Genomic DNA, 26,391 nt, shown 5'->3' with positions numbered 1-26,391 from the left:
AGTGACTGGGAGGAGTGTGGGTGGATTGGGAGTCGTTCTTGAACTTAAGAATCAGTAGTCGGACATCTTTGAAATTAAGAACATAATTATGGTCTTGAAGATTATCGAAAGTATTTTCCTGTATGTTCTATGGCAGTGTAGACAATAATAACTTAAGCAAAATAATACGGTATGATGTACATTCAAATAAATAGACCCGACAATCATGGAAAGGAAAACAAATCAAGTTCGTGGAGCGCGGGAGGCGGCGTGATCGTCTTCCTTTCTGTGACTTTTCAATAAATGAATCTGACAGTATACAGGCAACTCTTTGCTTTGTAATATCACTATTCAGTCCTCGAAAATAATTACATCTCACGAATTATTAGTACTTTTTACAATAGCGCACAAATCGCTGGCTGCGTAAAAAACTTACATACAAATTCCAAATCGAGTAAATAAAAGTTCATGCTTGTTTCGAAAATTTTATATTTTGTTGTACTATTTAGTTAGACACTTTTAAAAATGGTTTATAATTTACCCACCTCACACATTTTTAGCGTTGCTACGCTAGGCGGTTCGTTTAAAAACGAACATTCGAATCCTGAGTTTTACGTTAGACTAGTACTTACTAACCACATTCGTTCAAGTTCACCATTTTTGATGAATTGAAAAAGATGAAGAAAAAAAAAGTATTTGTGAGAATCACAATCTTATTTCAAAGCTTCGTAACTCACAATGGAAATGACTTTGCAAGTTGAATAAAAATGCGTTGATCTATAAATTTCCAACTTGCAAATTCCACAACGCCAGAGCTCACCGTTATACAGATTTAGTGGAACATTCGAACAGATTTTGTTTTTAGTTAAAATACAGTAGTACAGCATTGGAAGTTTTTTTGTTGTTGAAGGAAACAAGTTAGTATTGAAATTGAAAAACACCACTGTTACCTTGTTATAGGTAATTAATGTTGTTCACATCACAACAGAAAGACCTTATTTAACTCAATCCAACCGTACTTATTTAACAACTGCAATAGCATGTAAATTACACTGCCCAAATAAATGAATACGTATAAAACAACTCCTAATTTAGCTCGATTAAATTACCTGTTCATTAAATTCTTTGACGTGGGTTTTTCTGCCAATGTAGGAACTAGGAACTGGGTAAAGGTGAGCCCACAGCGAACTTTAGTAGGTCACCACTCTGTAGTTGTAGATTAAACAAAGCTGATTGAATAAACTGTTTCCTAAACTGATAAAAGCGATCAAGCCAGTACAAATTTTTCTGTATAGAACACCCTGTCGAAGGCCAAATCGTCCAGATTTAGCAAATGAAATCCATTTCAGAATCGTTGGTCAAATAAAATAAATGAGGTACTCAAGTTATATTTTGATGGTGAGATTTTTATGTTATTGTGTACGTAATAACTTTTAAAAACTAGTTTATCTGTGGTTTCTGATTTTTACCCTCATTAAGGACAATATGTCATTGTTTGAAATGTTGAAAAGAAATAATGGTCGCAAATTGTCTGTGGAATTAATATATGAGTATGCATATTAAGCTGCATAATTATTAATAGGTGTAGTCAGTTAAGAGTTGTTGTACGAATTGATTTTACTCGCGCACGAGTCACTACTCATTAATGACTAATACAAAAAGCACTGAATTTGTTTGTCTGTGCATTTGAAGCATCAAAAACTGCATGAAATTTGCACATTTTTTTAGTCTAGAATTTAATTTTCTTTGCTATCATGAGTAATGAGCGATGAGTCGAGTAAAGAGGAAAAAACTAAGACAAGACATCAAATTCCACATTCAACATTTTTCAATTAAAATTTTGAGCAAAGTAGGGTAGTAAAGTTAGTTAGTCAGTTGTAACAAAAATATAATTATATTTAATACAAGTTTCTTTACTTCGATTGCATAGAGTGCTACTGAGAATACCATTTTACAAAAATGTTGTAATTAACAATAATAATCCATTAGTTATGCAGATAAAAATATACATTATATTATTTATTGTATTATTAACCTCGTGCACCAGTTTGTATCCACTTATTTCAATGTACACAAAAGCCACGATAAAAACAATTATTCACGAAGTGCTCGTATAAAATTTATTGGTAATTCCGGCATTGAACTTTCTTGAAATTCTCACGGATTATCTGCATATTGATTCAATCGTCCGAACGAAAACAAAGACAAATGATTAATTCAGAAAATACACAAAAATTGTAACCCTATAGATAGAAACCAGGAACTAGAAACCTAATGCGTGGTAAAATTATCAATTTATAGATTGCCATATTATTGAATAATGACATTAACTCGTGCAAGTCTGATGCATTTTTTACATGACATCATCCACTGCTTTGGAATATAACTAATCATTTTACCGGTAAGTGCATTACATAGATTACGTGTACGTGGAGAATAGCTCGAGGGTTCCAACTCGTAAAAGCTGTTTTGGCACGATCGGATTGATTGTATGGATATTTCTCGCGTATGCTGATTAACCGATCAAGAAGAGCTTCTTGCTCAATGTCTATATTTAGTTATGTGCGGTGGCGACCTGCTTTTATAGCGATCTGAATGCAGAATGAGATAATATTATTATTATTCATCTCTTGAGAGAATCTGAGAGGTGACACAATGTAAGTGGTTCTGATTGCAGTGGAATCATAGCTTCAATTGTTTTCAATCCGACATGTCGGCAATAAAAGTAATTGATAAAGTTGCAACCGGATTTATTAAGATTAAGGTGATCTGTGTGAGAACTTATTTTTAGAATGTGACGTTGAATGCTAGTCACGTTTTTAACTGTATTTTTATATATTAAATAAAAATATATTTAATAACTTTTTTGTGATTTGCCACGTGTCACACTTTTTTGAAATTTGTTTTTTTGTGTGCCAGCGTGTGTCCAAATCTTTCAAACACTACAAATTAATAAAATTATACATTTTATAACTCTTCTTGAAAAAAAATGTTTTTTTTGTTTATTATTTATTTAATGATTATTTTTTCCAGAAAAACATGATTTTTTAGAAAAAAGTGAAAATGAAAAATTAAGTTTAGAGAGGAAAGATTAAAATCTTCGATTAATATTATTTGGTTTGAAATCGTACAATTCAAAAGGTTATTAAAAATACTGGCATTTATGAAGTTAGTCGGTGAAAATTTAAATAAAAGAACTGGAATTTTCCGCGTTACAATTATTATTATAGTTATTATAGATTCTAACTTATTTTAAAGCATTTCGCCTATTCAATTAGATCTCTATATATCCTTGATTTCATAAATAAATTAGCAATCTAACTAAATATTGATAAATAACTCACTCTTTATTGGTGACAAATGAGTTTTTGCACTTCGAGCTCTACCGATCAATAAATGAAAAAAGTTTTTTAGAACGAACATAATGATTATTAAATAATTGGTAATTAATCTAATTGTACTTTTAATTACACTTCATTAGTTGAAGCCGAAATTCCCACGTAATAGCAGTGAACTTGTATAGTACAAGTCTTCAAGCATAATTCCGACCAGTACAATGAGGAATGAAATGTAAGAAATGCTTGTATATGTGAACCATTTTTTACACGAAATAAGGCCAATAACTCAATTAATACAAAGGCGGTCACAGCCTTCCCACAGACTTATATTCTTCGTTAGTCAAAAATAAATCATTTATAAAATAGAAACATATCTCATAAATCTGTATCAGACACCAGAAATTAGCATTTTTTACTTAATTATTATTCGTATTGAACTTGCGAATAACTGAATAAACAACTTTTTATCAATATCTAACATGGATTTTAATTAACGGTGACTATTTTTTGTGAGGAAGACATGACACGATCAAGCGAATTAAATACTTGAGTCGGGATCATAGACTAGTATAATACATCAATGGTCAGGATGCCAAAAGCCAAAATAACAGAAGAGTTTTTTATGAGACGATATAAGAATGTTAAGGATGCAACTAATATGTACCACGAAAGAGTTGAGTGGCGGTCTATCCTATCTGCTTACCCCTGGGAGCGACATGATGGTTAGTTAGTTAATTTTCTATTTATTTATCTTAGTTTGAATCCTGCAGGACTATGAGGGTTCTGCAATCTCGGTCTGCCATATCACATGTTACATAAATTACAACTATTACAATTAAAGAGAAAAATAATAATGAAAATAAAATTTATAAAATAACTTTAATTCTTTGTGGCGCCGTTCAGCATCGATGCTTGAAATGACTTCATCTATGTTTTTAGTAAACAGATCTGATTTGAACTGTCCGCCTCTCAACAATCGGAAATGCCATAATCCCAAAGGCGCCTCCAAGCAGAAAAATAAAATCAAGTTGTTTAAAAATAATTTAAAATTATTTCTTGTCTAAATTGATAAAGTTTCTCCGTTATTATCAATAAAATATTCCCACGGTGTACAAGGTAAGCCTACCGCCGATAACTTCGTTGTACTCTATCCCTCTCTCTTATAATATACGCATGCAACAGAAAGAGATGTGATACTGAAGCACTCAGTGGCATAATGTCCTGCCGCCGAGAGATCAGTTGTAACCTCTCTTTATTTTAGATTTTTGGTTTATGAGAAAGAAGGAGAGGTTAAAACGGGGCTATCAGTGGTGTAAATGTATGTAGATTTTGTAATCATTTTATTTATTCATGCCCACTTAAAAGAGGCTCTTTGTGCCCGTATGTCAGGCGGTATCAAAATTTGGACTTACATAAATACTATTTAAAACGGTCGATACAAAGCTAAATAAGTTGTGGAGTGGATCAATAACTAAATAAAATGTAGATGTCCTGTGGTAACATTATACGGAGACCATGATAAACAAACATTGAAGAAAAGTGAAGAAAAAAAGACCTGACCTAACCTAATCAAACATATTACATATTTTATATTTTACTTGTTCCATGGCAACTCTGGATAGTGGCATTTCAATACACTTTTGAAAAGTGATATAAAGTCATTAAAAGTGATTGATTCATGAAAAAACTGACCTCTAAACCTAACCTATTTAACATGTCCTTTGCCACTGTCCTCAGTTGCCCGGTTACCTATTTTATCATGATCTGTTTTGTCGCTGTTCTGTTTTCACTTTTCACGACTTTATATCACCTTTCAAAGGTGTGTTGAATTGCCACTGTCCTCAGTTGCCCGGTTACCTATTTTATCATGATCTGTTTTGTCGCTGTTCTGTTTTCACTTTTCACGACTTTATATCACCTTTCAAAGGTGTGTTGAATTGCCACTGTCCTCAGTTGCCCGGTTACCTTTTTTACCATGATCTATTTTGTCACTGTTCTGTTTTATCTGGTTACCCGTTTTAAGTTTTTGCGTAGCACAATTTGCACATATTAGGCCAGCCAAACAGTTTTTATTTCGCTCCGTCAATTCTTTCAAGAGTTATGAAGATTTGAAATCCATTGACTCTCTAAATATAAAATGACTAGCCGTACCCCGCGTTGCCGTGGCTCAGTCTGTCTGTGCAGATAGTGAAATAATATCGTGTGTTACTTTTACGTCCAACAGATGGCGCTGTTTTAAAAAAACATGTTTTACCTGTAATATTACAAACGCGTATTCTAATGCAACGTTGGGTTAAAATTTCAAAGCAATCGGTAAGAACTTTCGGAGATTTAAGATTTTGAACACAACTTTTTATTTTTATTTATACAAAAGATATGAGATATAGTTAGTTACATTGTTAGAAAAAAAATTCAAAGGAAGAGTGTTTTTTATATTTGTTTTGATTTTATTACCGCACACGTGCCCTATTTAAACCAACGCAACTTTTCAATGCAGAATGGTGATCTTTCTCTAGGGTCCAGGGCAATATTAAGAGTAGGTATATACCACTCAGAGAAAAACAAATTATTAGCGAAACCGGTTAGCAAACTTATTTATTTGCTTGGTTCTAGGAATAAAGTAGGCACATAAAACAATACCTTAGATATAGCATGTAAACATAACGTATTTTCATTTGTTACCAAATCTATTGTTTGAAGGGAGTTTCTGATCGTTTTCTGATAATCAATATGAAAACAAAGCGCCATTATACCTTCATGATTTTGTGTACACAGGTGGCCAATGGTCATTACCAGTCAATATTGACCATAGAAATGTTAAAAAATAAATAAAACAAACACATTGCAAGCCAACCACAATGCTAAATCACTACCATTTGTATGCTTTGAGAACACATTTATTTGCGAAAATATTAACAAGTTTAAAATTAGTTTGTTATGCTGATATGATTCACTTAGATTTGCTATACGGCTTCATACTTTTAACATATATTTTTCTTTTAAAATGTTTTTTTTTAAATTGGAATCTTGAAATATGCACACTATGGCGTCTAGTTTTATAATGTTATTTTAGGAAAAATACAGTTTTTAATATGGTTGGTTAATACATGTCCAATTTGCTTAACTGAGAAACCAATTAAACATTTTCTGATCATACTGATACATTATGGCCTTACTAATAAACTTGTTTTTAATTTTAATTTTTCACAACTGATAAACAACCATTAATTTAGACTAAATTATTGTTTTTCAACCGTTTAAAATTTAAAAGATGTTTATTAGTAAGGGAAAAGTATTTAACAATTAAACAGTGTGGGGTATTACTAATTACAACAAGAGATACTCCATAATATATCATTACATTAGATAGTTTGGTTTAGTTGCGATATTAATAATGTTTATTACAGATTTTTTTTTTACACTTAAGTACAAAATTTTCTTTACCTAAAGACATATTATTTTTCTTCAACTTATATCTATGTTATGATATTAAAACTGAATTAATGACCATAAATAGTTCATGATTTTTAAATCAGAAATAACTAACCTTTCTTTGAAAACCGTAGTAATAGTTAGGTTAGGTTAAGTTAGAAATTTACCTACTTGTGGATTTGACATTTATAAAATTGGTTAATAACACGCAAAATGGTCGTTTATACCTCAATATTTATTCTCTTTGGAGCTCAAAGACTATTTAGCGAGACAGAAACATTCACAATCAATGTTTTGACGGAGCGTAAAAATGGAATTTCGCTGAGGTCACAAATGGCCACGGAAATCAGTCTGCAGGTCACTGGGTGGTGAAGCACCGCTACAGTTATATGAGGGTAGCATGATGTACGGTAGGTCTCCAATAATAATTAAAGAAATAATGTTTTGACGGAGTGTAAAAACGGAATGCCACTGAGATCATAAATGGCCATGGAAATCAGTCTGCAGGTCACGGGGTGATGAAACACCGCTGCAGTTGTATCGGGGTAGCATGACGTGTGGTAGGTATCAGGGTATGTTGCACGGACACCGAGTAATGTAGGTCACTTGAGGCCACGAGCCGCGCCGAGGAAAATATTGTTGATTTTCGTGCCAGCCACGGAATCGATCGCCTGTCCGGCTTTAAAACACCCACTACCGATATAGACCAGACCGGGTAGTTGAACCTAGGCTACTAACTTCAGACATCAACAAGATACATCGAATAAACGATTGACTAAGACACGGGGTATTTCAAGGATTTTGCTGAATTTTAATGAGAGACAGTTAGAATTTTAGATTAGATAGTATTAACTTTAAAATCGGTGCTTTTAATATATTTTTGATTGCACTCCACGCGTGTTCCAACATCGTGATAATATATTCGAAATTTACGAAAAATTTATCAGGAAACCTGTTAATTCATTCTTTAAAGGCCTCCAATCCCGTTATCATTCGGATTACCAATAATTCGAAGAGATTCTTAATTAAGATTGTTAATAATAAGAATTTATTCCAAAATGTATGCAGGGGTAGGGCAATACAATGCATTTCATATTATAAAATAATATATAGATAGGCACAAAAAAATGCGGAATAGAAGTGAAAAATTTGTGCAAGCAGCCGTTTATGAAGTATATTTTAACATCTCCCGTCTCCAGAGGGCCTCCATCAGGTGGGACTCCATCCAGGCAACCATGGCATTGATGATAGAGTTATTTGATTGGCGTAGTATACGCCACAGGCTTCCCATTTTGTGGCTGAGAAGCGCTCTGAAAAGTGCTCTCTTCCCTCCAAGAACATTTCCGTAGCGCTGCAGCATCTCGGTAGGTGGAATATTTGGCGATAAGCGTCTTTTAGCTTATGCCATTGGGATGCAGTGTAATCTCCCCACAGTTCTGACGTGTAGAGCGAAATGCAGAGTTGAATAGTATCCTTTTGACGTTTGTACTGCTAAATTGAAAACTTAATAAATTCACCATTATCATTTTTCTCCGTGCACACTAGCAACCAAACTATTGTAAAAGTATTACGAATTCTAAGACTTATTTGAAGATCTAAGCTATACATACATCGCAAAAAAAATGAAAAATCAACTGAACTTCCCTAACATAAATGCATTTTTCTATCGATTTTCATGTATTCATCGATATTTAATACACGTGGAAGTTCTTTATATTCACAGTCCTCCTAACTATAGATTCCTGTTCCGAGGCGGACTCAACTAGAAGTTGTTGTGATGTCTTTATATATTTTTTAATAATTTCCTCATCTTCGCGTATACTTAGCCATATTTTTGCATTGCTTTTAAAATTGTTTATATTCGTGTTATTTTATCTTTTCTTTGGAAAGGCATAGTAGAATATGTATAGCGTATTCTAATGCCACGAAGGTAGTATTTATTACATATTATTTATAAATGTCAAATAACCCTTTTACGTGCAATCAAACTACTTACACCAAGTAAAAAAGCCACTCATTTTTAATCAGTGCAAGTTAGATTATAAATATTATTAGAAGCAAAATAATACATTATAGACCTAGCCCAACCTTTTTATAAACCCTCAAACCCAATGTAATTTACCTATTCAAAAATACAGCTGCATTTGTTCACACAGCACGAAGATAAGTGTCCATGATTTCTGTGTTGAAATGCAATGGTTTAGACGTGCACTTTAATTCGCAATGCAGGAAGACACGCTGAAGGCATGTCATGCAATGCTTGGTGCATACCCTTCGCGACTGTTTTATGGTGATGCAAGTAAGCGCCGACCTTGGCTAAGTTATATAGTTATTATGCCACTGTTCACGAAGTCTTAACTGAAGGAAACATTCCTGAGATAAAAGGGAGTTGTACATAATTGACCAAGCGTGGCAAAGTTCTGTTTAGCATTTCATCCGTCTCTGCATTTGTTCGTTACGTCAGGGTTCCGGTTCAAGATGGTGGTCGTGCCAAATATTACCCTTTATCCCGCCAGAGTTCGCATGATCGTAGTTCCTACTACGAGCTGTCAAAATCGAAATAATCAATATTATGGTGCCCACCGACCCGAAGAAAGTTAAAAAAAGAATTGTTATTGAGATTGTGACATTTTTTTGAACAATTGTATAATTCCTTATGTGAAATCTTTTTAAATGTTACTTTAAATATTTATGGTTTATAATTACAGTAAAAGTACCTACTTAAAAATCTAATAATTTCAGAGGAATTTTCGGTTTTGATAAATAAGAAAAAAATTAGAAACATAATATTTTCACAAAACTAATAGTGTATTAAATTTTGCATTTAACGTGAGAATATTTGATATTTCCCAAATATTTTTGGCTGAATTTCAGAAGGAGCAGTTAACGTTCGTAATGTTTCAGATTACGGCACAGACAGAGTTACTGTTATTTCTTATCGTTGTACCTAGGTACTTAATTTCTTATCAAATTCGTCTACTTTTCATTTACAAGCATTTACTAATGTCCGTAAATAATGTTAGTAAAGAGCAGACTAACAAAAAAAGGTTAGCGTAATAATATTTACAAAAAGTCTTTAATTAAACGAATTTGTAATAAGTACATTTATCACCATATTTTTGTACAAATATGACAAATTATCACTAGGTATAGCTTGAAAAGAAGAATATATTGAATTGGCTCACGCAGTGGGTTTAGAAGTCGATAAATTCGATTGCATTGTATTGCATTCGATTGCATTTGATTGCATTCGATTGCATTCGATTGAATTCGATTGCCAACCACCGAACTATCGACCATCTGCACTTACGTTAAAAATTATCTATAGAAATGACATTAACTTCTACCCCTGTCTACAAAAATACTTTTAAATGCCACTAACACCAAACTTACGAAGTAATTTTGTTATAATATTTTAGATTTTTTTATTTCATTTGATGTAATTCATTTGCATGTAATTATGTCAATTATTAATTTTGAAATAATACCTCCATATTGGATGCAATCGTATGACAGGATGGTCATACATGTTATCATACGCCATCGTCATCATTAAAACTTTAATAAAATTGTAAGGGTTTATTAGACCTTGGGGGACCCATAAACATAAACATGGCAGAACTAATTGCTGTGTCCACGGGAAACATCAGAATCTGAAAAGGACGCAATATAATATATCTTTGATATACTTGGTAAAATAAAATAAAATGGATTGCTATTTTGCCTTACTATAAATAGCAATTAATACAGAAAATGGTGTGCAATTTTCAAGTTTATAAATAATGCCTTCAGGTTTCTTTGATTTTATGTGTCGGTCAGTGTTGCATAAAGAAGGGAAATTGTAAGTGTTGTTAGAGGCGAAAGTAATTGACGTTCCGTCTACAGGCAGTTTGCACTTCACATTGTAAACATGTATCCGTGTAACAGCAGGTTCCTTGTATATGCAAAACAAACTTCTTAGACTAAAGTTTGTTACGCTTGCTTGGAGTTCAACTGTCGTCTCTTTGTTAGTTGAATTATGTCGTTTGGTCTAGTCTCAAGAGTCTCAAGACTAAACATCTCAGCATTGAGAGAATCTACAGATTACAACATAATGAATTGAGTCAGTGGCGCACCCAGGGGGGAAGGGACAGCCCAATAAGAAGAAGTGTAGCGTTTTATGCGTGCGTAAGGCCTTAGACACATTACGCTATATTATACGCGCACAAATTGGGCGTGGCATGTACGTATTATATGTTGGGCTGTACCCTATGCTAGAATCATCCTCAGGAAAGGGGATCAGATCAATTGGGGAACTGCCGCGAAATATCATTTCTTTGTATGGGAGCTGTCACTTTGACAGATGACTGCCGTAGGTAGTAGAGGGGGTCGCATCATTTTGAAAGCAGATCACAGCGCATATCATCGCCACGCCCACACTTATAACACATCATCTTTTTAGGTATTTCGGGCATGTATGGGATTGTATGGCAAGCAATATGGAGTTATATAAAACGCTTTGAACTTATAGCGTAATATGTCACCCCTTAATGCTTGCAGCGGTTTTTTGATTACTTTAACTGGAAATTAACTGTAATTCATGTTCATTTTTCCTTCATCATCAAAGAACTTTTTCTATGCTTATATGTATCACCAGTCATTGGATTTCACCTCACGATGGACAAATTTAAAAACGACTGCGCCTTGCGAGTAAAAAATATCTTCTTTTTTATTTTCATTTTTACTAGGCCCCCTAAGACAAAATCCTGGGTGCGCCAATGAATTAAGTACACATCCTATGACATTAAAGCGTGTTACAGATATTTTGAATGTATGTAGCCACAGTAGAAGATAGAACCATGAAGCTCGTTTCATATTTCAAAACCTGTTCATTCTTTGGAGCGAACTTAAAACTTTGGTAGTTAATTATTTGCTTGAATACATACATTTATCGTGCTTTTAATTCGGGCGGCTATTACCTTACTAATACTACTTACCGCCAAGTTGTTCATATTTATAAAATAATTTCCCCCTACGAAAATGACACACTTTTTCTATAACCTGGCGCATGCTCAATTGGCAGTACTGTCCACATCTTTCTGTGGGTTTAATGTATGGGGTATATTGTTTTAATGGAGGCTTTATTCGGTGCCAGTTTCAGGAATTCAGTACTGGCCAGTAGCCGGGCTAAGGAGGTGCTCGGAAAAAGCAATATTCCCCAGTTCTACGGTACTCGATCCGTCGCAGAATTAAATAATACATCAAAACGATAAGTCACGCCATTAGATATATAAATATTTGAAAGGGACAACACGGTAAAAAGAATAATCAATAAATATCCGCGGAGGTAAACACTTAAAACTGTTGTTTTAAAAAAAAACATGACTGTCAAAATATGTGAGTTCAAATTGTAAGTGAAATAAATGAAATAATGCAGTGCTCGATTAATTTTCTTATGAGAAACTAACCTAACCTAACACAAAATAACGTTAAAAATAAACTTAATGAAGATCAACTGTTGTTGTTATAATCGTATATCGAAAGTTTTGACATCTTTGCGACCTACGAGTTTATCACGCTATTCTCGTTTAGTTTAAACCTTTCAAAAATTAAATTAAGTTCTAATTCATTTTCGTAAGCATATTTTATCATGTATAACAAATTATAATTAATATATAAAAATATAAGAATTCGGATTCATATCTGGATACATGCGTATTATACTAATCCGGAGGTCACGGGTACAAGTCCTGGCCCGTGAAAGTTAATTGTATTTAGTTAATTTGTGTTGTTTCACAATGAATTAATTAAAATGACCATATACTACCTATATTTGTGGCACGTTTCAGAATGGAAGATACTCTCATTATCGCCCTGTTGACAGAGCACCATTCTGAATTGAAATGGCTTTAACCGTGTTTAGATACTTTCTCATCTTCCTCCAACGTCTCCTTCTCCTCTCCACTACCTCAGTTGGGGATGCCATAGTATCACCAGTGATGCTATTCCTAACCGTCTGGAACCTCCAGACGGTTAGGAACAGTTCTCTTGCGGTATTCACATAAAAAATGCAATAGTTAAATTTGTATTCCCCAGATATCACGGGAAAAACCTTATCGATAAACGTGTTGCCGTTATTTGCGTTAGTTAAGCATTTGCCTGAAAAAAGTATTGTTTGTTTAAATTTTGTACAAAAACAACAAAAATGTAATAATTTTAAAGAATTTCCCCCTTAGTATCAACCTTTACGAGTTCGCAAGAGGTTTTTATTTTTGTAAGGTAAGGTAAGTTGTCTAGGTAAGCATTTATTAAAATATTACAAATATTAAAATTACACAAATAAAATAATTTATTCAATAAAATAAAGCATAAAGTTGATAATAAACTATTTATACCCAATAAACATAATCCATAGTTTGGAAAATTATTAAATCGTAGTAGCAAGCAATCAAGCATAATTTCCAGTGAAAGTTTCTCAAAAGCTTTATGCGAAATCATAAAAGTTTCCGCGGAAGTTTCCTACCGTTTTGTGTCGTTCCCTTAATAATCATGTGAGCAAATAATTTCTTGAAACTAATATAAACAGTGAAGTTAACCGTAAAAGTTTTAATCAGTTTTAGTGTTGTGAAGACCGGAAAGAACATTATTTTTCTAAAGTTTGCAAAAATTGTCAAAATTTTGGAGTTCATCTTAAAAAAATAAATTTTCTATGAGAAAATTGTATTAAATTAATAATAATAACTTCTTCAATAATTTGAAATTCACTTTTTTTCTATCCACCACCATTTAAGCCTGTGACACACCACGCTATAAGCGCGCTATATTTTCGTTTCTCGGCCTATTTATTATCACCATTGGTAGTGTATGGCGAGCGATATTATGAAATAGGCCAAGCCATGATGCGTATAGTGTGATGTGTCGCTTACCTTAATCAAAATAATCGACATGTTTCGAAGCTAAGAAATGAAGAAAACATTGGTTTCGAAGCATGTCAAATTGTTCTGATTAAATAGTGGTGTACGCAAATTTATTTACTTTCTTTAAAATGATAATTCATTTGTATCTTATGTAGGTACAATATTTTGCGCACATTCACAGTAGGTAGCTAATGCAAAAAAAAGTTTTTTTGCTAATATAATCACAGTTCAAACGGCAAAGTTAACATTTTTGGTAAAACTGTTTTTTATTTTATTAAAGAGCCTCTATTTTTTATGTATTAAGTTTCTTGCTTATAACGCGGTGTAAATATAACGCAGCGCGTAAGGTCGATAAAGTAAAAAAAAACTAGACTTATTACGACGGCGTTTGTATGGTTAAAACGGCCTTAAACCAGGCTTAAAGCCAGCTTTTACATACCAACGCTGAATCGGCGTAAAAGAATCTAATCAGTAAAACCAATTCATTTAAAATTTTCTATTCAATGAGTAAGGCGGATATTATTTAAGTCTTAATAGTTTTTAGGTCTTTTCTTTGCTGTAGTGTGGACTTTGCCATCTTTACCTATCCCTGATTTAAACGAGTTAAAATTTATTTTCCCAATAATATGTTCTGCTAATATTTTGTTAAAATATTCGTAAAAATATTTCGTTTCTAAAATGGTAGGGCGAAACTCAAGTATATAGAAATAATTTTAAAAAGGTGTATTCAGAATCTGGCGATTAGAAAACCTGGGTGCGAATAGTGAGAATTCAGAAACGGGTGTAGTTATAAATCCCGGGTTAAAATAGTGATTGGTTAGAACGAGTTAAAGATAGTGGTGAGAACATTGTCTTACCTGTCGTGATGATTTGATATGACGGCCCTGCTCCGGCTGCCCCCCATCCCGGAGCAGCGAGCCTACAGCCCCTCTGTGCACCGCCAGACCCGGCCTTTCAGTCCTCCCCTGCAGCGCCGGCCCAAGGGACTCTATATCTGGAACAAGGGTAGAAGACGGTAAATTTCTGTGCCAGGCTTGTCTATAATTTACTAGTACGCACTATGTAAGAATCTATGCAATTCTCGTGTTTTAAAGATTCTTATGTACGCAATCGTGTGTAATTTACCTTTGACAGTTTCTTACCTAGAACTGGGAACTAATATAGATAAATTATTATTTTATAAACCTATATGCAAAATTGGCATCGTAAATAAAGCCTACTATGGTTGTCAAATACAAAGCTCTTTAACGTAATAAAACCGTATTACTTCAATTCGTCTAAAGCATTACTTTTTTTTCTTCTTTCAGACGTCATCGTTGCCCGCACGATGATCAGCCGGAGCCGATATTCTCGGAGAAGACGGTCGACCACAGCACCACCGCCTATCGTCAGGAGTATGACGAGAAGCACGTCCAGATCACCCGACCCACCAAACCATTGGATCACCTCCATCCCGAGGGAGACTTCCACACCCCCAAGAAGGACGAGTGGAAGCCGGCTGAGAGGCCGGAGATCAAGAGGCCTCAAGATAACCTCAGACCCGAAGGAGATTTCGAAAGGCCGCATCCGACAAAGTGGGCTCCGGGCGATAGAGGAATAGCCAAAAGACCCGAAGATAACCTCAAACCTGAGGGTGATTTCACCAGGAGAGAACCGGAAAAATGGAGACCGGGTGACAGGGCTGATGTTAAAAGACCCGAAGATAATCTTAGACCGGAAGGAGATTTCACTACGCCTAAAAAAGATAAATGGCAACCAGGTGACAGAGGGATAGCGAAAAGGCCAGAAGATAACCTCAAACCTGAAGGTGACTTCACGAGAAGAGAACCAGAAAAGTGGAGACCGGGTGACAGACATGACATGAAAAAACCAGAAGACAATTTGAGACCTGAAGGTGACTTCCAATCGCCAGACAAACCCAAGTGGTCTCCGGCTGAAAGGCCCACAATGAAGAAACCAGAAGATAATCTGAAACCAGAAGGTGAATTTGATAGACCCCAAAAGCCAGGCTGGGGTCCCGCAGAAAGACCTCAAATGAAGAAACCAGAAGATAACCTTAAGCCTGAAGGTGATTTCGATAGACCACAAAAGCCGGGATGGGGACCCGCGGAAAGACCCACAATGAAGAAACCTGAAGATAATCTGAAGCCGGAAGGTGAATTTGATAGACCACAAAAGCCGGGATGGGGTCCAGCAGAAAGGCCTGAAGCTAAACGACCTTCAGATAATCTGAAACCCGAAGGAAAATTCGAGAGGCCAGAACCAAAGAAATTCACGCCAGCTGAGAAAGTGGTCGCTAAGAAGCCACAAGACAACCTGTTCCCGGAAGGCGAGTTTACTAGGACCACCGTCGTGGAGCATAATGTGGTACGCGGAGACAGGGCAGAGATTGTCCGGAGGCAAGACAACATTACCATCGGAGGCGAGTTCTCTGGTGAGTAAACTATTACTATTAGTATTTTTTAGTTTCTTTGGCTTTATTAATTAAATGCAAAAACATTGATATCACCGTAAGATGAAGTAACGTTGTAAAACTTACAAATTGAAAAAACTCCCTAGAAAAATTATATTAAGAAATAATTGTTGAATGAAACATACTAGTACATATTGAATCATTTGGCGGGTTTGTAATAAGCCAACGTAGCTTAGTGGTTAGACCGGCAATCAGAAGGCTGCAAGTTTAATTCCCGTCCCGGTGGCATTTATTCTTTCTCGGGAGATTTTTTCAATTTGTATGTGTATTTCAGGTCAATAATTATTGCTCATAATAATGTGTTATGCTTTTTGCTATGCATATGCTTATGCTTGTCTCATAAATATCAGTTTATCATGAAAAAATAACTAAGTAACGTTAAACTATGCAATTTACATTAAATATACTTATAAAATGGATAACCACAAAGTATTAGCTTCTTTCAAAAGTATAAGAAATAATGATAATGGCACACTAAATAAATAAAAAATCTTTTCAGATGTGACCACCAGCATGACACAGTACCGCGGAGAGCCTACTGAGAGGCCCACCCCTGTCAGGAGAAACACGTGGACCAAACTGGAAGGTGACATGATTACGGACACCACATCGCGATCGGAATATATAGATCATTCCATCAACTCAGTGATTCAGAAAACAACAATTGTTAAATCGCGGGAAGATAATTTGCGAACAGAAGGAGAAACCCACTTTGTCACGTCCAATCAAGTAGACTATACACAAAAAACTGGCGAAGTAGATAAGACCGAAAGGCGTCGGACATGGACTAAAGAAGATGCCGATAAATTCTACTCAACAAATCATGAAATCGTAACCACTGAGACGTACGACCTTTATAAGCCGTCGAAACGCCCAGAAGCGAAAAAACCGACAGATAACCTGAAACCAGAGGGTGAATTTGAGAGACCTGAAAAACCAGGCTGGAGCCCGGCAGAGCGTCCAATCCAGAGGAAACCCAAGGACAATTTATACCCAGAAGGCGACTTCCAACAACCCCAACATCAGCCGTGGTCACCAGCTGAAAGGCCAAAGCAAAAGAAACCTGAAGACAATCTTCGTCCAGAAGGTGATTTCAATAGACCAGAAAAAGATAAATATCGTCCCGCTGAACGCCCAGAAGCTAAAAAACCTACTGATAATCTTAAGCCGGAAGGTGAATTTGAAAGACCCGAAAAGACTGGCTGGAGCCCAGCTGAAAGGCCAAAACAAAAGAAACCTGAAGACAATTTGAGACCCGAAGGCGATTTCAATAGGCCTGAAAAGGATAAGTACAGACCAAGTGAACGTCCAGAAGCCAAAAGACCTACAGACAATCTTAAACCAGAAGGTGACTTTGAGAGGCCTGAAAAAGCAGGCTGGAGCCCGGCAGACCGTCCAACCCAGAAGAAACCTAAAGATAACTTGTTCCCAGAGGGAGACTTCCAGCAACCTCAACATCAACCATGGTCACCTGCTGAAAGGCCAAAACAAAAGAAGCCAGAAGACAATCTGAAACCGGAAGGCGAATTTGAGAGGCCTGAAAAGGAAGGTTACCGTCCAGCTGAAAGGCCTAAGCAAAAGAAGCCAGAAGACAACCTTCGTCCAGAAGGCGATTTCAGTAGACCCGAAAAGGATAAGTATCGTCCAGGTGAAAGGCCTGACGAAAAAAGACCGACAGATAATCTGAAACCCGAAGGTGACTTTGAAAGACCGGAAAAGACTGGCTGGAGTCCAGCAGAGCGTCCGGTTCAGAAGAAACCTAAGGATAATTTATTCCCAGAAGGCGATTTCCAACAACCTAAACACGAGCCGTGGTCTCCAGCAGAAAGACCAAAACAAAAGAAACCTGAAGACAATTTAAGACCGGAAGGAGAATTCGAGAGACCGGAAAAAGAAGGCTATCGTCCAGCTGATAGGCCGAAACAAAAGAAGCCTGAAGATAATCTGAGACCTGAAGGCGATTTCAATAGACCCGAAAAAGATAAATACCGCCCAGGCGAAAGGCCTGACGCGAAAAGACCGACAGATAATCTGAAACCAGAAGGTGAATTCGAAAGACCTGAAAAGGCTGGCTGGAGTCCAGCAGAGCGTCCAGTCCAGAAGAAACCAAAGGACAACCTGTATCCAGAAGGTGACTTCCAACAACCAAAACACCAGGAATGGTCTCCAGCAGAAAGACCAAAGCAAAAGAAGCCTGAAGACAATCTAAAACCAGAAGGAGAATTTGAAAGACCAGAGAAAGAAGGCTTCCGCCCTGCTGAGAGGCCTCAGCAAAAGAAGCCTGAAGACAATCTTCGTCCAGAGGGAGAATTCAATAGACCGGAAAAAGATAAATACCGTCCTGCTGAAAGACCAGAAGCTAAAAGGCCTACTGACAACCTGAAACCTGAAGGTGACTTTGAGAGGCCCGAAAAGGCTGACTGGAGTCCAGCAGAGCGTCCGATTCAAAAGAAACCCAAAGATAACTTGTTCCCAGAAGGTGACTTCCAACAACCTCAACATCAGCCTTGGTCACCAGCTGAAAGGCCTAAGCAAAAGAAACCTGAAGACAATCTGCGTCCAGAGGGTGATTTCAACAGACCAGAAAAAGACAAATATCGTCCTGCTGAACGCCCTGAAGCTAAAAGACCTACCGATAATCTTAAACCGGAAGGTGAATTTGAAAGACCCGAAAAGACTGGCTGGAGCCCAGCTGAAAGGCCAAAACAAAAGAAACCTGAAGACAATCTGAAACCTGAAGGCGATTTCAGCAGACCTGAAAAGGATAAGTACAGACCAAGTGAACGTCCAGAAGCCAAAAGACCTACTGACAATCTCAAACCAGAAGGTGACTTTGAAAGGCCTGAAAAAGCAGGCTGGAGCCCAGCAGAGCGTCCAACTCAGAAGAAACCCAAAGATAACTTGTTCCCAGAGGGTGACTTCCAGCAACCTCAACATCAGCCATGGTCACCTGCTGAAAGGCCAAAACAAAAGAAGCCAGAAGACAATCTGAAACCGGAAGGCGAATTTGAGAGACCTGAAAAGGAAGGTTACCGTCCAGCTGAAAGGCCCAAGCAAAAGAAGCCAGAAGACAATCTTCGTCCAGAAGGCGATTTCAATAGACCCGAAAAAGATAAGTATCGTCCAGGTGAAAGGCCTGACGCAAAAAGACCGACAGATAATCTGAAACCGGAAGGTGACTTTGATAGACCTGAAAAGGCTGGCTGGAGTCCAGCAGAGCGTCCAGTTCAGAAGAAACCTAAGGATAACTTATTCCCAGAAGGCGATTTCCAACAACCAAAACTCCAGGAATGGTCTCCAGCAGAAAGGCCAAAGCAAAAGAAGCCAGAAGATAATCTAAGGCCAGAAGGCGAATTTGAAAGGCCTGAAAAGACTGGCTGGAGCCCAGCTGAAAGGCCAAAACAAAAGAAACCTGAAGACAATCTGAAACCTGAAGGCGATTTCAACAGACCTGAAAAGGACAAATATAGACCAAGTGAACGTCCAGAAGCTAAAAGACCTACTGACAACCTAAAATCTGAAGGTGACTTTGAGAGACCTGAGAAAGCTGAATGGAGCCCGGCAGAACGTCCGGTTCAAAAGAAACCAAAGGATAACTTATTCCCAGAAGGTGATTTCCAACAACCTAAGCACGAGCAATGGTCTCCAGCAGAAAGGCCAAAGCAAAAGAAACCTGAAGACAATTTGAGACCTGAAGGAGAATTTGAGAGACCGGAAAAAGAAGGCTACCGTCCAGCTGAAAGGCCGAAGCAAAAGAAGCCTGAAGATAATCTGAGACCGGAAGGTGATTTCAATAGACCCGAAAAAGATAAATACCGTCCAGGAGAAAGGCCTGACGCGAAAAGACCGACAGATAATCTGAAACCGGAAGGTGACTTTGAAAGACCTGAAAAGGCTGGCTGGAGTCCAGCAGAGCGTCCAGTCCAGAAGAAACCAAAGGACAACCTGTACCCAGAAGGCGACTTCCAACAACCGAAACACCAGGAATGGTCTCCAGCAGAAAGGCCAAAGCAAAATAAGCCTGAAGACAATCTAAGGCCAGAAGGTGAATTTGAAAGGCCTGAAAAGACTGGCTGGAGCCCAGCTGAAAGGCCAAAACAAAAGAAACCCGAAGATAATCTGAGACCTGAAGGAGAATTTGAGAGACCGGAAAAAGAAGGCTACCGTCCAGCTGAAAGGCCGAAGCAAAAGAAGCCAGAAGATAATCTGAGACCGGAAGGCGATTTCAATAGACCCGAAAAAGATAAATATCGTCCAGGTGAAAGGCCCGACGCGAAAAGACCGACAGATAATCTGAAACCGGAAGGTGACTTTGAGAGGCCTGAGAAAGCAGAATGGAGTCCAGCAGAACGTCCTGTCCAGAAAAAACCAAAGGATAACTTGTACCCAGAAGGGGACTTCCAACAACCTAAACATCAGGAATGGTCTCCAGCAGAAAGGCCGAAGCAAAAGAAGCCTGAAGACAATCTTAGGCCAGAGGGTGAATTCGAAAGGCCTGAAAAAGAAGGCTTCCGTCCTGCAGAAAGGCCTAAGCAAAATAAACCTCAAGACAATTTGAAATCTGAAGGAGAATTTGAAAGACCGGAAAAAGAAGGCTATCGCCCAGCAGAAAGACCAAAACAAAAGAAGCCGGAAGATAATCTAAGACCAGAGGGCGATTTCAATAGACCGGAAAAAGAAGAATATCGATCAGCCAAAAGACCGGAAGCTAAGAGGCCTACTGACAATCTGAAACCAGAAGGTGAGTTTGAAAGACCTGAAAAAGCTGGCTGGAGTCCTGCAGAGAGGCCTAAGCAGAAGAAACCAGAAGATAACTTAAAACCTGAAGGAGAATTTGAGAGACCCACAACAAAAGAAGTTGGTATTTGTGAAAAGAGGACAATGATTCGACATGATGATAATCTTAAAACCGAAGGGGAAATACAGACTTATCGCCGAAATAGAGATGATTATTTACAAACTACAGTTACAGATAGAGCTGAAATTGTTCGTCGAGAAGATAATCTTCGAATGGAAGGAGAATTCGTTGAAATGAGGTCTCGTGATGATTATTCTATTAAAAAGTTAACAGAGCGCCGGACGCAGGTGCGCCATGAAGATAATCTGAAAACAGAAGGTGTATTCGATAGACCTGAGAAACAAACATATCAACCAGGCGAAAGACCAACACAAAAGAAACCGCAGGATAACTTACATCCTGAAGGAGATTTTGAAAGGCCTTCCAAACCAGAATATGGTCCAGGGGAAAGGAGAACACCAATAAAGCACTCGGATAACCTTCGTACAGAAGGTACATTTGAGCGTCCTAAACACAATGAATTCAAACCTGCCGAACGACCTGTACAAAAGAAGCCTGAAGATAATCTTAAACCAGAAGGTGACTTTGAACGTCCTTCTAAGCCAGGTTATGGCCCTGCTGAAAGAAGAACACCCATTAAGCATGCTGATAATCTTCATACCGAAGGCACCTTCGAACGTCCAAAGCACGAAGAATTCAGACCTGCTGAAAGACCGGTACAAAAGAGACCTGAAGACAATCTGAAACCAGAAGGAGAATTTGACCGACCCTCCAAACCAGGGTATGGTCCAGCTGAAAGAAGGACACCCATTAAACATGCAGATAATCTACATACTGAAGGTACATTTGAACGTCCAAAGCATGAAGAATTCAAACCTGCTGAAAGGCCAGTACAGAAGAGACCTGAAGACAATCTGAAACCAGAGGGAGAATTTGATAGACCTTCCAAACCAGGGTATGGTCCAGCAGAAAGAAGAACACCCATAAAACATGCTGATAATCTCCATACTGAAGGTACATTTGAACGTCCAAAGCATGAAGAATTCAAACCTGCAGAAAGACCAGTACAGAAGAGACCTGAAGACAATCTGAAACCAGAAGGAGAGTTTGACAGACCTTCCAAACCAGGATATGGTCCAGCTGAAAGAAGAACACCAATTAAACATGCTGATAATCTCCATACTGAAGGCACCTTCGAACGTCCAAAGCATGAAGAATTCAAACCCGCTGAGAGACCAGTTCAAAAGAGACCTGAAGACAACCTTAAACCAGAAGGAGAATTTGATAGACCTTCCAAACCAGGATATGGTCCAGCAGAAAGGAGAACACCCATAAAACATGCTGATAATCTCCATACTGAAGGTACATTTGAACGTCCAAAGCATGAAGAATTCAAACCTGCAGAAAGACCAGTACAGAAGAGACCTGAAGACAATCTGAAACCAGAAGGAGAGTTTGACAGACCGTCCAAACCAGGATATGGTCCAGCAGAAAGAAGAACACCCATTAAGCATGCTGATAATCTTCATACCGAAGGAACGTTTGAACGTCCTAAGCATGATGAGTTCAGGCCTGCAGAAAGACCAGTACAGAAGAGACCTGAAGACAATCTGAAACCAGAAGGAGAGTTTGACAGACCTTCCAAACCAGGATATGGTCCAGCTGAAAGGAGAACACCTATTAAACATGCTGATAATCTTTATACTGAAGGAACCTTTGAACGTCCTAAGCATGATGAGTTCAGGCCTGCAGAAAGACCTACTCAGCAGAAGCCGGAAGATAACCTGAGACCAGAAGGCGATTTTGAAAGGCCTTCAAAGCCAGGATATGGTCCTGCCGAAAGAAGATCGCCTATTAAACATTCTGATAACCTAAAACCTGAAGGTGATTTTGTTCGCCGTCCTAAAGATGAGTACAACCCAGTTGGAGAAAGGTACGAGGTAGTCAGACATGAAGATCATTTGAAAATGGAAGGTTCAATGGATGTTCACAGATCTAGAGATGATTACAAAAATGTCTCAATTATTGAAAAAGTTGTTGTCAAAAAGCATGAAGATAACATTAAAATGGAAGGTGAGTTTACAGACATGCGTTCAAGGAATGATTATCAAGTTGTGAAGGGAGAAAGGACACAGATAATTAAGAAACCGGAAGATAACCTCAGGGTCGAGGGTGAATTCGTAAGACCTACAACTGAACAAACCGGCCCAGCTGAAAGAAGAACAATGATTAGACATGAGGATAATCTTAAAACAGAAGGTGAGTTTGTTGATCATCGGTCTAGAAATGATTATACTGTAACACGTGGTGAAAGAGTCGACATTACACGCCGTGAAGACAATCTCAAGCTGGAAGGTGAATTTATAGATATGAGACAGAAAAATGATTATAGAGTCACTAAAGGAGAAAGGGCTGATATTGTTAAACACACTGATAACTTGAAGATGGAGGGAGAGTTTATTGATAAACGATCATCTGATGAATATTCTGTAAGGCGAGGAGAAAGGGTTGAAGTAGTAAGACGAGAAGATAACTTGAAAATGGAAGGAACTTTCCATGACCACAAGCGTCGAGATGATTATAAGACAGTTACAAGTGAAAAGGTATCTGTTGTAGTTCATCAAGATAATTTGAGGCTCGAGGGAGATTTTGAAAAACACACTCCATCGAAGATTGGTCCAGGTGAGCGTCGAACTCCAATTAGACACCCCGATAACCTAAAAACTGAAGGGGAATTTACCCGTCCTGAGGCTGAGAAATGGGGTCCAGGAAGCCGGCCAGAAATGAAAAAGCCAGTTGATAACTTACATTCTGAAGGTCAGTTCCAACGGCCAACACAAACCCAATGGCAACCTGCGGAGAAGTCTACTATCGTAAAACACCCTGATAACTTACATCTTGAAGGTGATTTTGAAAAACGTGCCCCTCAAAAATGGGCTCCTGGAGATCGTCCAGAAATGAAAAAACCTCAAGATCACTTGAAACCAGAAGGAGACTTTGAGAAACACGAACCATCAAAGGTTGGGCCAGGTGAAAGGAGAACTCCAATAAGGCATCCAGATAATTTGTTCATGGAGGGTGATATGGAAAAAAGAACACCAGCAAAATGGAGCCCAGGCGAAAGACCAAACATGAAGAAACCGCAAGATAACTTAAAACCTGAAGGTGATTTTGAAGTACGTAGAACAACCGACACCGTGGTTCGAGGAGAGAGAGCTGAAATTAGAAAGCACGAAGACTCTCTGAAGGTAGGCACCGGCTCCATGGAAATGACATCTGTTAGTAAGCAAACATTCCAGACCACTCCGAAAAATGAAAACAGACCCGCTGCTGGGCAGACTATCATGAACAAACGCAGACACATGGAGTCAAGCATTTCACTGGGAGAAGATACGACCTCCATGAGAACAACGAATCAATCTAATTATAACACTTACACAAAACGATCCGTGAAGGACAATTCTCAAAAAGTATCTCAGGAGCGTGATTTACAGGATCAGCGATCTACAAGCACATCCACCAAGTCCCATACATCGGATGATGGCAGAACTGTCACTGTCACCAAGACAACTACTACATCTGGCCAAAAGGTGGTAGGCCAAAAACATCATGGTCAGCAATCCAGCAGCAATTTGATTTCAAACGAATCCAGTCAAAATATTATCAATGGATCAACTAATCAAATTAATTCAGGAACAATAACGAGAAAGGATGCAAAAAATAATCAAGTCAGCAACGAGCTTATAAAATCATTATCTCAGACACACGTACAGCAATCTTCATCCCATTCGCAATCACAGATTAATAAATCAGAAATCCGGAAAGAACAACACAGTTTATCTCAAAGAGAACAAATTAGTGGGACAATAGGATCCAGCACCATTCGGGAGACATCTCAACAATCCCAAAACCACATGCAATCCAAAAGTTCATCACAAACCAGAGTCACGCAGTCTTCAACATCCGAGGCGCGAAACATCATTACTGGCCAAACCGGATCCAGTTCTAGAACAGTAGTGGATGGATCTCAGGCAGGACACCACAGAAAGACCTCTCAGCTGACATCATCCAGCGATGTGAGCAACGCTGTACTCCATCGCAAGGGGATGACTTCATCAAGCGAGGCATTGCACACAATGAGCTCCGGGGCAGCTGCACAGAGAAGGAGTATCAGCAACCTGACAGATCAAGGACAATACAGTAATTCGTCTCACAATACAAACCGACAGAGCCTCAGCTCCATGCATCATTCTGCACGAGAAACTTCCGGAGTCATCCACCAACAGTGTGAGGTCCACGGGCACACTCAACAAAGGAACAACTATGGGAGGCGCGACGGACAATCTACCATCACCAGCTACCAGGTCATCGAGCGGCCACAGAAGATAGTCAGACGAGACAATCTGAGTGTCGGTGGAGAGTTTTACGGACGCTCGGAAGCCAACTCTTACGGCAACTTCACCAAGAATACTGTCAATCAAGTAGAAAGAGTAACGAGGCAATCTAACACGTCGCATATTTCCTTGGGTGACAGTTCTGTGGTGACTGGCACCAGCTACAAGAAGGAGTATGTTCCAAGAGTGACAGGACCGTGCCCGGCTTCCCTGGTAGAGACACCCAAAGGCCCATTCAAGCACACCCGCGACACCAAGACCCACAAGTTCTATCTGCCCAAGGTGTCCAACTAATTCTGCAGACATCATAATTCCTCGTTAATCCATTCCAATCTAATTCAAATTCCACAGTGAGGTGGAAATGCCTAACAACTGTGATAAAATTACCGCCCTTTTATGAATTGGATATAAAAATTATTTTATACCCGGAAAAGGTAGCTTAGTACTACACACGTTAAAAGTAAAAATTCAGTAATGTAACAAGTTGATGTTTTTACAACACATTTATGTTTAAATTGTTAAGAGTTTTATAACAAAAATATATTTTACCTTTATAATTGATATTCAAAAACATGCTAACTAAAGCATAGTTTTAAGTAATGACTTGCTTGTTTTGCCATTTTTATATTTTGTTTATTTAAACTAACATTATATTTTGATTTATTGATATTTTTAAGTTTTCATACATTTTTATTACACAAATGTATTATTTTATGCTTTTTATCTTGAATAATAAATGCACACTTTCACATGTAATTTTAGTTTTTATTTTATCATTTCTTTCCTTTTTGCATTGCACTATTTGTTTTTATGGTATTGATTAGCTGGACGCTTACCGAACGCAGACATATTAAAATTTTACAGCGGTTGATTGAAGTATTGATATCAGGGTAGTCAGCATAATGAATTGTATGGCTGGCTACAGTCACCACCTCGTGTGCAAAATTTTTATAGTAAATTGTCAGACTATGTAAGCCCTGTTCTGGCAGTACATTTGTTCTGGCAGTACATTTGGTAAATATTTTCAGAAAATGGGGACACGCTAATGCACATATTATTTTAAAAACACTGTCAGTTAGAT

General features: G+C 37.8%; 1 protein-coding gene across 1 annotated transcript in view; it reads left to right on the top strand.

Moving 5' to 3' along the window:
* Sdb (SAXO downstream of blistered) overlaps positions 1-26,066 on the top strand; it is a 55,132-nt gene extending 29,066 nt beyond the window's left edge. The window contains exons 3-4 of the mRNA XM_089638850.1: positions 14,953-16,079; positions 16,618-26,066. Of these exons, the coding sequence (XP_089494976.1) occupies positions 14,953-16,079; positions 16,618-25,604 (10,114 nt within the window). The 3' untranslated portion in view covers positions 25,605-26,066. The remainder of the gene's footprint in view (positions 1-14,952; positions 16,080-16,617) is intronic.
* Positions 26,067-26,391: the final 325 nt, after the last annotated feature.

This window comes from Hesperophylax consimilis, chromosome 13 (assembly GCF_061612785.1).
Source record: "Hesperophylax consimilis isolate HC1 chromosome 13, BYU_Hcon_1.0, whole genome shotgun sequence".
NCBI lineage: Eukaryota > Metazoa > Arthropoda > Insecta > Trichoptera > Limnephilidae > Hesperophylax > Hesperophylax consimilis.
This window is presented reverse-complemented; position numbering and strand designations above follow the sequence as displayed.